The 12916-nt window shown below is 42.0% G+C and overlaps 1 protein-coding gene across 1 annotated transcript in view; it reads right to left on the bottom strand.

Annotated features, from left to right (window-relative positions):
- The window catches only part of LOC120916795, a 191478-nt gene extending 178974 nt beyond the window's left edge, over positions 1 to 12504 (bottom strand). The window contains exons 1-3 of the mRNA XM_040327732.1: positions 12478 to 12504; positions 9955 to 10036; positions 1877 to 1983 (exon numbers count right to left, since the gene is read on the bottom strand). Coding sequence (XP_040183666.1) covers positions 1877 to 1983; positions 9955 to 10036; positions 12478 to 12504 — 216 coding nt within the window. The remainder of the gene's footprint in view (positions 1 to 1876; positions 1984 to 9954; positions 10037 to 12477) is intronic.
- Positions 12505 to 12916: the final 412 nt, after the last annotated feature.

Raw genomic sequence — 12916 nt, 5'->3', positions numbered from 1 at the left:
GTGCAGAAGACTGGAGACAAGCGTTGGTCAGGCAGGAACTGGTAGGTGAGTCTGGTAGGGTCCACAGGAGATGAGGGCAAATCCGAGTCACAAGCCGAGGGTCAAGGGCAGGAGAGTTCAGAGGGAGTCCATGAGAGCAAGCCAAGGTCAAGGGGCAGGAGATAACAGCAATCCAGGTAACGTTAGCCAAAGGGTCAGAGGTTCCAGGTGAGAGGAGAGTCGTCAGGAATTCCGGGTCAAAATAGGCAGGTACGGCAACAGGTAAACACATAGGAGCTGAAGACAAACCAGCAACCTGTTCAGGGAAGGCTGCTGGTTTAAATAGGAATGTCCGGCCTCTGATTGGCCCCAGGGTTGCCGCATACGTGCACGTGCTCGCTTCCACGCACACGGCGCGCTGCCGTACCGCGCATGCGTGCGCGCAAACCACGCACAGGCATGCGCCGAAATGTCATTCTACTGGGCATGTGCGGGAATCTGTCAGAGATGGAGCTAGTACCCTGACAATGTGACATGAGCTCCCAATGTCGGAGCGTTTGTCGGACCAGTGTGAACCCGGCCTTAGACTGTGAACTTTGCAAAGTGCATTTTCACTTAGTAAGTACAGCTGCTCCAGAGCTTAGTAAATGAGGCAAAGCTTCACTTTGCAAAGTGCATTTTCACTTAGTAAGTACAGCTGCTCCAGAGCTTAGTAAATGAGGCAAAGCTTCACTTTGCAAAGAATATCCAATCACGTGAAGGGAAAATAAAACAAATGCAGTTTTGCTTGCACATGATTAGATGCTGGAAGTCAGCAAAGCTTCTGCTCATTTACCAAGCTCTGGAGCAACTGCTCTTGTAGAGTACAACAGCACTTTGCAAAGTGCACAGTCTATTTGAAATTAGTAAATCAACCCCAAAGTGTAATTTTTTTTATTATTGCTTTTAAGGCTGGATTCACATCTATGCATTTTTTGTGGTTTTTGCATTTTGTAGATTTGCACTACAGAACGTGTTCCATAGGAAACCATGTTAAATGGACTGTAGTGAAAATCTGCAAAATGAAAAAAGCACTAAAAATGCATAGGTGTGAATCCAGCCTAAGGGTAAATGAAAGATCTGGGGTCTTTTTGACCTCAGATATCTCAATAAAGAGGACCTGCCATGCTTATTTATATTACAAGGGATGTTTACATTCCTTGTAATAGGAATAAAAGTGATCAAAAAAATTAAAATAAATAAAGGGACATAAAATAAATAAGAAAAAAAACGTAAAGAGCCCCATCTCTACATGCTGGTGCGCAGAAGAGAATGCATACATACGTCGTGCCCGCAGACTTCTAGGCAACTTGTAGGCAACTTGTACCCACTGATTTTAATTGAAGTTGCCTCCAAAGTCGGATCACTGTCTTAACTGAAGCAACTTTACAGGAAGAGAAGATAGTTTTCTCAGGCAAACCCCTCCCTCCCACAGATCTGATTATTGTTTGATTGGTCACTGGCAAAGTTGCCTGTCCTGGAGGCGACTTGAAGTTGCCTCGAAGTTGCTTTAAGTTGCCTCGCAAAGTCGTGCCGACTTTCATGTCGCTGTAGTGTGAACCGCCACTTAGAAGTAAATAACCCTTAGGCAGTGTCTCACCAAAAATGACAATCCTATTACAGAGGATACTCAAAATTTGGACATTGCAGCATTTGAGGAAATTGTATTGTGTGTATAGAATGTGTATAGAATGCCTCCAGGTTGATATATTACATATAATGTTTTGACAGCTATAAAATTACAGTGACTTCAGATAATTTTTAATAACATTAAATTACAAAATGGCTTGAGTTACTATTTTAAATGCTATATTATTTTTAAATAAAAGTGGATTCCCCATTTAGGTGTTATACTTACATTTTCATTAGAACATGACATCTCATATGGTAATACATCTGGACAGTCCTCATTTGGACCTTCTACTTTGTAAGCGTTTCCATATTCAATCTCTGCGTGAGGAATGTCTGAGACAAAAAAAAGAACTTGATTAGATCTTGTATGACCATGCCTTTGAAACTTTATATCAAACCCAAATTATGTCAGCATAGTGTTAAAATATGACCTCTTAATATAAGGTGAATTTGGTAAGCTATGGGACTGAGTTCAAACTGTTTCAAATAAACCAGCCTATACAAGTGACCATGTGGTTGCCATCATCCCTTGTAAATGTATAATGTGAAAACCTCTAGGGTTGGGTTTATATAGGCAGCGAAAAAATATATATTCAAAAAGTATAAAAAATATATTTTTTAATACATATGTATAGAAAAAGTACAACATTACATTATTACATTACAGTACAAAATATAATACAAAAAACACTGATTACAGACATATAAATAGCAGATAGACACCATGCCATATTTCAACAAAAGTTCCCCCTAAAGGGTAAACTTTGAAAAGTTGGCTAATCCGACGCGTTTCCGATCAAAAACTTTTAAAGTTTGATCTTCATCAGGGATGTTGTGGGTCTTTAATATCTGAATGAGGAAAAAGATTAATTTAAAAAAGAAAAAAGAAAGACAATAAAACATGTCCAATAATATACAGTATAATATGGGATAAGCTACCAAGATCCTCATTAAAAATGGGTGTGTGTCTAAAAACAGACACAAACTAAAAAATTCCCACTTGATAAATAATGGATCAGCTCTCAAGATCAGATGCTTTACATATACCAGAAGCAGATATGGTACCCCAGATATATACTGTAATTGTTTTAGTTTGTGTCCGTTTTACGACACACACCCATTTTTAATGAGGATCTTGGTAGCTTATCCCATATTATACTTTCTTCTCAGATTCAGTGTTCAAAACACAATTTTTGACCTTTTTGGTCTCAATCTCTGAGATAGGTTTGGCGATTTCTTTGTGGACTTAGATCACGGATCTGCCCGATCTTCTTGCAGTGTGGAGGCTGTTCAGGTGTAGAATGGAGACACACTCATAGGCACTAATAAGTGAGTAATCACTGCACTTTTGTGAAACATATGTATATTATTGGACATGTTTTATTGTCTTTCTTTTTTTCTTTTTTAAATTAATCTTTTTCCTCATTCAGATATTAAAGACACACAACATCCCTGATGAAGATCAAACTTTAAAACATTTTTGATCGGAAACGCGTCGGATTAGCCAACTTTTCAAAGTTTACCCTTTGGGGGAACTTTTGTTGAAATATGGCATGGTGTCTATCTGCTATTTATATGTCTGTAATCAGTGTTTTTTGTATTATATTTTGTACTGTAATGTAATAATGTAATGTTGTACTTTTTTCTATATATATGTATTAAAAAATATATTTTTTATACTTTTTGAATATATATTTTTTTGTTGCCTATATAATCCCAACCCTAGAGGTTTTCACATTACTGAGTTCAAACTGTTGCAGTGTATTAATGCATACAGTCATGGCCAAAAATACTGGCACCCCTGCATTTCTGTCAGATAATGCACCACTTAGCACAGAAAATTACAAACATTTAGGCATTCTCATGTTTATTAATTTTGTTTGCATTGGTATGACACAAAAAAGTGAAAAAAACAAAAAGACAGATCTGACGCTTTTTTTTTTTTTTTTTGCCGATAAGTGTCGCCGACATCGTTTTTCCCCGTCGAGTATGCAAATTAGCTAGATACGCGAATTCCCGAACGTACGCGCGGCCGACGCAGTGAAGTTCGACATTTACGTTAGGCTTGTCCCGGCGTAAAGTTGCCCTGGGTATATGAGGCGCATTTCCGCCATTTACGCTCACGTCGAAACCAATGACGTCCTTGCGACGTCATTTGGAGCAATGCACCCTGGGATATTCTTCGGACGGCGCATGCGCAGTGCGTTCGGTGCGGGAACACGCTTAATTTAAATGCTTCACGCCCCCTACCCGGCTAATTTGAATTAGGCGGGCTTGCGCCGGGTGATTTACGCTACGCCGCCGCAACTTTACAGGCAAGTTCTTTGAGAATAAAGCACTTGCCTGTAAAACTTGCGGCGGCGTAACGTAAATCAGATACGTTACGCCCGCCAAGTTTTAGGCAATTATACGAGAATCTGGGCCAAGGTTTCCAGTAATGTGAAGAGAGTGGGTACGCCGCCATAACTTTTTTGAATCCACAAAGAATCTGCGCCGTAAGTTAAGGCGGCGTAGTGTATCTTTGGCGGCGTAATGGCGCGGAATTCAAATGGCTGTGATGGGGGCGTGTTTTATGTAAATACGTCGTGACCCGACGTAAACAAAGTTTTTTTTAACTGCGCATGCGCCGTCCGTGGGGGTATCCCAGTGGCATGCTCAAAATTAACCCGGAACAAGCCAATGCTTCCGACGGTGACGTATTTACGCAAATCCCTATTCGCGAACGACTTACGCAAACGACGTAAACATTTCAAATTTCGAGCGGGAAGGACAGCCATACTTAACATTGAGTACGCCTCATAACAGTAGCTTTAACTATACGCCGGAAAAAGCCGAACGCAAACAACGTAAAAAAATTGCGCCGGCCGGACGTACGTTCGTGGATCACCGTAACTAGCTAATTAGCATACTCAACGCGGAATTCGACGGAAACGCCACCTAGCAGCCGCCGAAAAATTGCATCTTAGATCCGACGGCGTACTAAGACGTACGCTGTCGGATCGACCCGAGATGCCGTTGTATCTTGTTTTGTGGACACAAACAAAGATACGACGAGGGAAGTTTTAAATTACGCGGTATCAATAGATACGCCGGCGTAATTCTTTGTGGATCTGCCCCAGTGTCTTTAATGAGCTCATGTGGGGTCTGGCCGTCTCATCGGAAATCTTTCCTTTATAACTACTACTGCCCCTAACAGGAGGCTACCCATCCATACTCGATCAATTCGCAAAAACCGGGAGTCAGGGGACTTAAATGGGCTCTTCCTGACCCAAGATGGCTACTAGAGTACACATAGGGTGGTAGCAGCATCTAATAGGATAGCTGACCAAGTGAGTTGGGAAACCATAGAGGAACCCTCTTCCTCTTGACTTCCTCTCCAACAACAGTGCCACCTACAGTGGAGAAAGTAAACTGCACCTGCCTATAAGCAAACATGACTTGGGGAGAGGAGGCAAAGGCCTACAAATAGGTAAGTATACAGATCTTTCTTACATATATTAGTTAGCATAGGTGTTAGAACGGGGAGGGGACAGTTTTAAGACTAGTTAGGTGTAAGCAGGAATTCCGTTTTTAAATGTTGCCTGCAGTACCAGAAGGCTTTATTATCATAAACCTTGAATTAGTCTCTTATTTTAGATTATGTGTAAAGACAGAAATAAATTGCAGTTGGTGGCAAATGTTGGGGAAATAGTGTTACTAAAGCGGTACGCAAACTTTTGGGTACATTCACATATAGGTTTTATTGTATATTTCTTTTTGTACCACTTTTAAATTTGTATTGTGTGATTAGTCATTGATCCTCTCTGGCTCCACCCTTTCCATTCTTGGGAGGGGCTATGCTGTGTGTCTGTATTTATGCACCTGAATATGGATGGGATGGTCAGCTTAGTTAGAAGTTGGTGTACCCTCAAAAAACTCATCAGTTTGCCAGCATAGTGGGTGTTGTTGGAGTACTCGTATCCTGCATTGTTGGCATCTTGTGGCTTACACACTCTGACATGTACCTTTTGTGAGTATTCATTGTTTATTCAGTTTTAACTCTCCAATACATTTTTGGTAGTGCTTGTGCCTTCCTGTCTGTTCTTTTTGTAGTTTTACACTTAGCCCCCTTTGAAATTCTTGAGACAGTCCAAAAAAATGTTTTCTTCCACTTTTTGTGTACCCTTAAAGCGGAGGTCCACCCCAATTTTTTTATTAAAAGCCAGCCAAATAACCTGTCATTCAAAGCAAGGGGGCGGAACGGACTAAGATTTTTCTCTGTAAGTCCGTTTTATTTCACTGAACAATAAAAGAGGATTGCTCAGAGCTGGATTAACTCTATGTGGTAAGACTGGGCACAGATGATAGGAAATCTTATACTCTACATTGTGACAGCAAAAAAAAAATATATTTTCGGGTTTACATCCACTTTAAGCAGTTAATCACCGCCCCATAGACAAAATATGTCTACAAGGCGGTTCCTTAACTCTGGGAGGACGTCCAGAGGACCCGGCGCATCACGGTAAATCGCCGCGGATAGCGGCAGTTTACCACGTGATCGCTCCGTCCAATGATGGAGCGATCACTTGTAAACAAACCGACGTCATGTGATGACGCCGGTTCATCCCTCCCCTCTCTGTACCGAACGGTACAGTGTGAGAGGAGAGGGGAGAGAGTGGAGGCAGCAGCAGTGCTGTGGGCTGGATCTGTGACAAATGCAGTCACAGATCCAGTCATCCATCCATCCCTTCCCAATACTCACAATACTCTGCCCCATACTGTTCAATCCCTGCAATACTCTGCAATACCCTGCAATACCCCACAATACCCTGCAATGCCCTGTAATACCCCGCAATGCCTCGCAATACTCTGCAATACCCTGCAATACTCTGCAATACCCCGCAATACTCTGCAATACCCTGCAATACTCTGCCCCCTCCTGCTTCTACCGACTCAACGCTACGATCAAAGCCAGGATTTTTTTTTTCAGGCTTCCCAGCCTAGAGGTGAGATATGGGGTCTTATTGACCCCATATCTCACTGTAGAGAGGACCTGTCATGCCATATTCCTATTACAAGGGATGTTTACATTCCCTGTAATAGGAATAAAAGTGATCCAAATTTTTTATTTTTTGCGGAAAAACGTGTCAAACTAAAATAAAGTAAAGTAAAGCGAACAATAAAATATATATATTTTTTAAAGCGCCCCTGTCCCCGTGTGCTCGCATGCAGAAGCGAAAGCACACGTAGGTCCCGCCCACATATGAAAACGGTGTTCAAGCCACACATGTGAGGTATCACCGCGAACGTTAGAGCGAGAGAAATCATTTTGGCCCTAGACCTCCTCTGTAACTAAAAACATATAACCAGTAAAAATATTTAAAACGTCGCCTATAGGGATTTTTAAGTAGCGAAGTTTGGCGCCATTCCACGAGCGTGTGCAATTTTGAAGGGTGACATGTTGGGTATATATTTATATGGCGTAACTTCATCTTTCACATTATGCAAAAGAATGAAGAAAAAATACTAATTTGCTAAATTTTATAACAGAAACAAAGACAATTTTTTTTTTTTTACAGAACTTTCAGTATTTTTTCTCTTATAGCTTAAAAAATAAAAAACCCAACGGTGATTAAATACCATTAAAAGAAAGCTCTATTTGTGTGAAAAAAAGGACGAAAATTTCATTTGGGTACAATGTTGTATGACTGAGTAATTGTCATTCAAATTGTGAGAGCACCGAAAGCTGAAAATTGGTCTGGTTATCAAGGGGGTTTAAGGGCCAGATTCACGAATAATTGCGGGCCGTGTAACGTAACCCGTTTACGTTACACCGCCGCAAGTTTTCAGTGTAAGTGCCTGATCCTCAAAGCACTTACCTGGAAACTTGCGGCGGTGTAACGTAAAGTCGTCTGGCGCAAGCCCGCCCCATTCAAATGGGGCGGGCACCATTTAAATTAGGCGCGCTCCCGCGCCGGACGTTCTGCGCATGCTCCGCGCTCCCGTGGCCCGACGTGTTTGTGAATCGCGACGTGCGTAACGTACTTACGCCGGAAAAAAAAAAATTCAAAAGCGACGCGGGAACGATGGCCATACTTTAACATGGTGGAGTAATTTTACACCATGTTAATAGCACACCTAACTTTGCGACGGGAAAAAAAGACTTGCGCCGACGTAACGATGGGAAAAACCTTTGTGGATCGCCGTAAATCCTCATTTGCATACCCGACGCTGGAATACGACGCAAACTCCCCCCAGCGGCGGCCGAGGTACTGCATCCTAAGATCCGTCGGTGTAAGTCAATTACACCTGTCGGATCTTAGGGCTATCTATGCGTAACTGATTATATGAATCAGTCGCATAGATACTCTGAGAGATAATACGGCGTATCAAAGATACGCCGTCGTATCTCTTCTGTGAATCTGGCCCTAAGTGCCCAGTGGTCAAGTGGTTAAGTGAGTAACAGCCAAAAAACTTTTATTTTTTACTATAGAAACTAAGATGATTTAATATTAGCATTTAAAGCTACAGTCTATTTATAAAACATTTGTCCTGTCTGCACAAATATTCCCCTAATTTTCTCTAAACCTATGACGTCCTATGATCGTCAGCTCCATCTAATGGCAAAAAAAAAATGGTTTATTTTCTGATTGAGGTTTTCCAGAAAAATATACAGGATTTTGGCCACTAAATGAAGCTAACAATAATAGGAAGACTTAGTATTAGAAAAAAAGCACATGGAGAATAATTACACAAGCAAAAGATTAAGAAAACATTGTTATGCTTTCCTAAGGCCACATTTCTATTAAAGATCTAGTGCCAGGAAATCTAATTATAATTTCATTTTTTTTTGCAATATATCCCCTCCTAATGATGTTCAACAGTTGACCCTTAAATTTAGGAGAGTAGATAACAATCTACTACAGGTTTGCTTGAACCAGAGAAAGAGAAGATAAACATTTCACAGCATCCAACTTGTGTATAATGTAATAAATGTTAAAATCAGCTATTGTTAAAAATCACTGGTGAGGAAATTGCCACAAGTAAATTCAGCAGGGAAATAATTTTCCTGAAATACAAAATAACTAGGGGATAAATAGTTGTGCGAATACAGGCATAAAAAACAGAGCTCATACCTTCAGAAAACATAATAGTTTGGGGGGGTTTAAATCATTTTCTAATAAAAATAGTGCAGATTTTAACCACTAGCTGACGGTCGTACGACTTTGTACGGCCTCAGCGCGGCTCCCAAACTCTAACAGGCCGTCTTTTTACGGCCTCCCCTTTGCACGTTCCCCGCGCGCGCTCCCGAGCGCGCAGCGGGGAACTGCTGTGCTGGCCGTGTCCCTTGGACACAGCCAGTCACAGATCGCCGTGAACGGCCAATCGGAGCGGCCGTTTCCTAGGCGATCTGTGCGGCCAATGAGAGATGATCTCATATGTTTACATATGAGATCATCTCTCATTCCCGGCTCTCGCAGACAGCGGTGCTGTCAGGGGAGAGAGGAGACGGATCTGTGTCTCTTGTACATAGAGACACAGCATCGGTCACCCCCCCAGTCACCCCCCTTCCCCCACAGTTAGAACACTAATTAGGGTACACATTTAACCCCTTCCTCACCCCTAGTGTTAACCCCTTCCCTGCCAGTCACATTTATACAGTAATTAGTGCATATTTATAGCACTGATTGCAGTATAAATGTGAATGGCGCCAAAAATGTGTCAAAAGTGTCCGCCATAACGTCGCAGTCCCAATAAAATCGCCGCCATTACTAGTAAAAAAAAAAAAAATAATAATAATTCTGTCCCTTATTTTGTAGGCGCTATAACTTTTGCGCAAACCAGTCGCTTATTGCGATTTTTTTTTTTTTTTTACTAAAAATATGTAGAATACGTATCGGCCTAGACTGAGGATAAAAAAAAAAACGTAAAAAAAAAATTGAGCTATTTATTATAGCAACGAGTAAAAAAGTTTTTTTTTTTTCAAAATTGTCGCTCTATTTTTGTTTATAGCGCAAAAAATAAAAACCGCAGAGGTGATCAAATACCACCAAAAGAAAGCTCTATTTGTGGGGAAAAAAGGACGTTAATTTTGTTTGGGAGCCACGTCGCACGACCGCGCAATTGTCAGTTAAAGCAACGCAGTGCCGAATCGCAAAAAGTCCTCTGGTCAGGAAGGGGTTTAAGTGCCCAGTAAGGAAGTGGTTAAAGGGTGTAAAAAAACAAAAAACAAAGACAAACAAAAAAAAAACATTTTGGCTTTAGATTTACTTTTCCTAATATTTCCTATTCATCTAGTATTATTAAAATAAATCTAATCCTTACCCATGTTTTCAAAAATGCTCTTCTGCATAGGATCTCCACAAAGTCCACAGGTTTGGTTGCCATATTTTCCATCCAGCTGGAGCTAAATTAGAAAAATATAACAAATGTATATTAATAAATACAATTACCATCTTTTTTTTTAATTCTTATGCAGTATGCTGTAACAAGTATATATAACAAGTATATAAAAGACAAACAATATCATTCTAGAGGAAGGAAAACAAGAATGACAACCAGTATTCTTAATCTACATCAGCCTTTCTTAACCACTTCGATACCAGGCACTTTCCCCCTTCCTGCCCAAGCCAATTTTCAGCTTTCAGCGCTGTCACTTTTTAAATGACAATTGCGTGGTCGTGCTACACTGTACCCAAACAAAATTTGTATCATTTTGTTTCCACAAATAGAGCTTTCTTTGGTGATATTTGATCAACTCTGTGGTTTTTATTTTTTACTAAACAAATAAAAAAATACAGAAAATTTTGTAACAAAATGATACACAGATGGGCACTGATGAGGCTGCACTGATGGGCGCTGACATGGTGGCACCGATGAGGTGGCACCAATGAGGTGGCACTGATGATGGGCACTGAAAGGCGGCACTGATGGGCACTGGTAGGCAGCACTGATAGGTGGCACTTTTGGGCATTGATAGGTGACACTGATGGGCACTCATAGGTGACACTGATGGGCACTGAAAGGCTGCACTGCTGAATACTTGTGGGTGGCACTGATAGGCAGCACTGATTGACACTGATGGGCACAGATAGGAGGCACTGATGGGCACCAATGGGTGGCACTGATGGCACTGATAGGCAACACTGATGGCACTGGCAGACATTGCTGATTATAAAGGAGAAAAAAGAGCGGAGGGCGCACCGACCTAGTGTGATACTGATAAAATGAATTTATTCAAATATTAAAATCAATAGTTATACTCACAAAATTGGAGTTAAAATCAGGCTTTAAAATTAGTGCAGCAGATGTCCAGCAACATCAGTGGAACACGAATAATCGTTTGAACCAACAGTCAATATTACAGCTGACGCGTTTCAGGGGCGTACCCCTTTCTTCAGAGCTTAGTGGTCTGCAGTGCTCTTTTTGTATATCAGACATTGCTGATTGGTATCTGCCTGGACACTAATTGGCATATCTCGGGTGGTCCAGAGTGGCATACCTAGTGGGCACCCTCTGTGGGCATCCCTGGTGGTCCTGGAGTCATCCCTGGTGGTCCTGGGTGGGCATCCACGGGGGGCTGCGCTTATAAACAATCAGCATAGACCCATCCTCTCAGGAGAGCCGCCGATCTGCTCTCCTCTACTCGCGTCTATTAGACGCGAGTGAGGAAAAGCCGATAAATGGCTGATCACGTGGTAAAAAGCTTCCGTTGGAATGACACACCGCACCACAGAGCGCCGCGCTTATCCTGCTGGATATCATATGACACCTAGTCAGGGTAACTGAACCACTTCCTGACCGTCATTTTTCTATAGGCTGGGCGGGAAGTGGTTAAAGGGTAACTCCACTTTCGTGGGGAAAAAGATGGCAAATAAAGAAAAAATAATATAGCACATATAATTGCGACACTAATCATATTTTAATTGAATGATATTAAAAATTACCTTTCCTTTTCAATCTGCAGCTACTGTAATTTTCTGAGAATGCATTACAATATGGCTACATGGGGTTGTTCTGGTGTACTGACCACTCCCAAGAAACATAATTTCCTGCTTGTGTGATTGGCTCACTAATTTTCTCAGAAGTCTGCCTAAGATACAAGTCAGATTTCAGGCATCCCCTGCAACATAAATGTCATTTTGGAGAGATACTTTCAATAGGCGCACACCTAAAGGGATGCAGGCCCAGCAGATTTCCTCATTAGTGCCCTGCAGCTGCGCACCTGACAGTCAATTTTAAAACCACTCCCATTTGACCCCCTTGCCCAGAGGCACAGACAAACACACATGGAGTTCTTCAGAATAACAAAAGGTAGGTCTACAGCAAAGGTTGCTATAATCCTTGTAATGTACATAGATCACCCAGAGGGAAATGTTTTTTTCTCAACAAAAGTGGAGTTATGCTTTAAGCTTATTACCCTGAAGCCAAAACCAGCCACCCCCGCCCCCTCCACAGCCCAGTGCTTCAGTGCTCTGGGGGGGGGGGGGGGCAGAGCAGACTGCGGTGGCCGATGCTGCATCAACCTAGGTATGTATGATCCTTAAAACAAAAAAATACTGAACTTCTCTTTTAAGTAATCTGTAAACTTTATAATATCCAATGATGCCACTGCTGTGTCTCAGCCAATCAGGAGTGTCCCAGACGGCTTAGACATTTGTGGAAATTGCTGGAGAGAAGTAATTCTAAGGTAAGTAATTAGGGGGTGCCGGGGAGGCTGCTACACACATAAGTTTTTTTTATGTTAATGCATAGAACTCATAAAGATAAAAAAAAAAACTTGCTTGGGGCGTGGCCTGGCCACGGAAGATTGATCACAGTGCTCTGCTCCTCCACGATCCTCCTCACCCTCACCAGCCACAGCATAGCCTTCATCTGCTCTCCAAGTCAGAGGGGGACACACAGGGCAAAATACAGACTATGTCCAAAGTGAAATCTAAGCCCAAGGGTCCCTGCAGACTGCTCGATTTCAACATGCAGCCCTTACAGAAGAACCAAAACGGTGCCGACTGGGAGTGTGGAGACTCGGAGCGCCCGCTGGACCAATCAATCGTCAGCAGAGAATCCCTCCATCGATATGGAGGACCCCGTACACTCCCCTGAAAAGCAGCCCCCTTTGAAACAGCAATATGGCGCTGGGACCTATAATCCCACAGAAGAATATCCAGTCACTCTTCCCCTAGCTGCCTACCCCACCTCTAAAATTCCAGCATCTGAGCACTCTCTCAAGGTTATGCTGCACTGCTTACAGGCAGATCCCCACCGTGAATTGAAAGTGTCCATTAAC

The sequence above is a fragment of the Rana temporaria genome, chromosome 11, assembly GCF_905171775.1.
Source record: "Rana temporaria chromosome 11, aRanTem1.1, whole genome shotgun sequence".
Lineage (NCBI taxonomy): Eukaryota > Metazoa > Chordata > Amphibia > Anura > Ranidae > Rana > Rana temporaria.
Note: the sequence above shows the minus strand (reverse complement) of the source record. Positions and strands in the feature narration are given on the sequence as shown.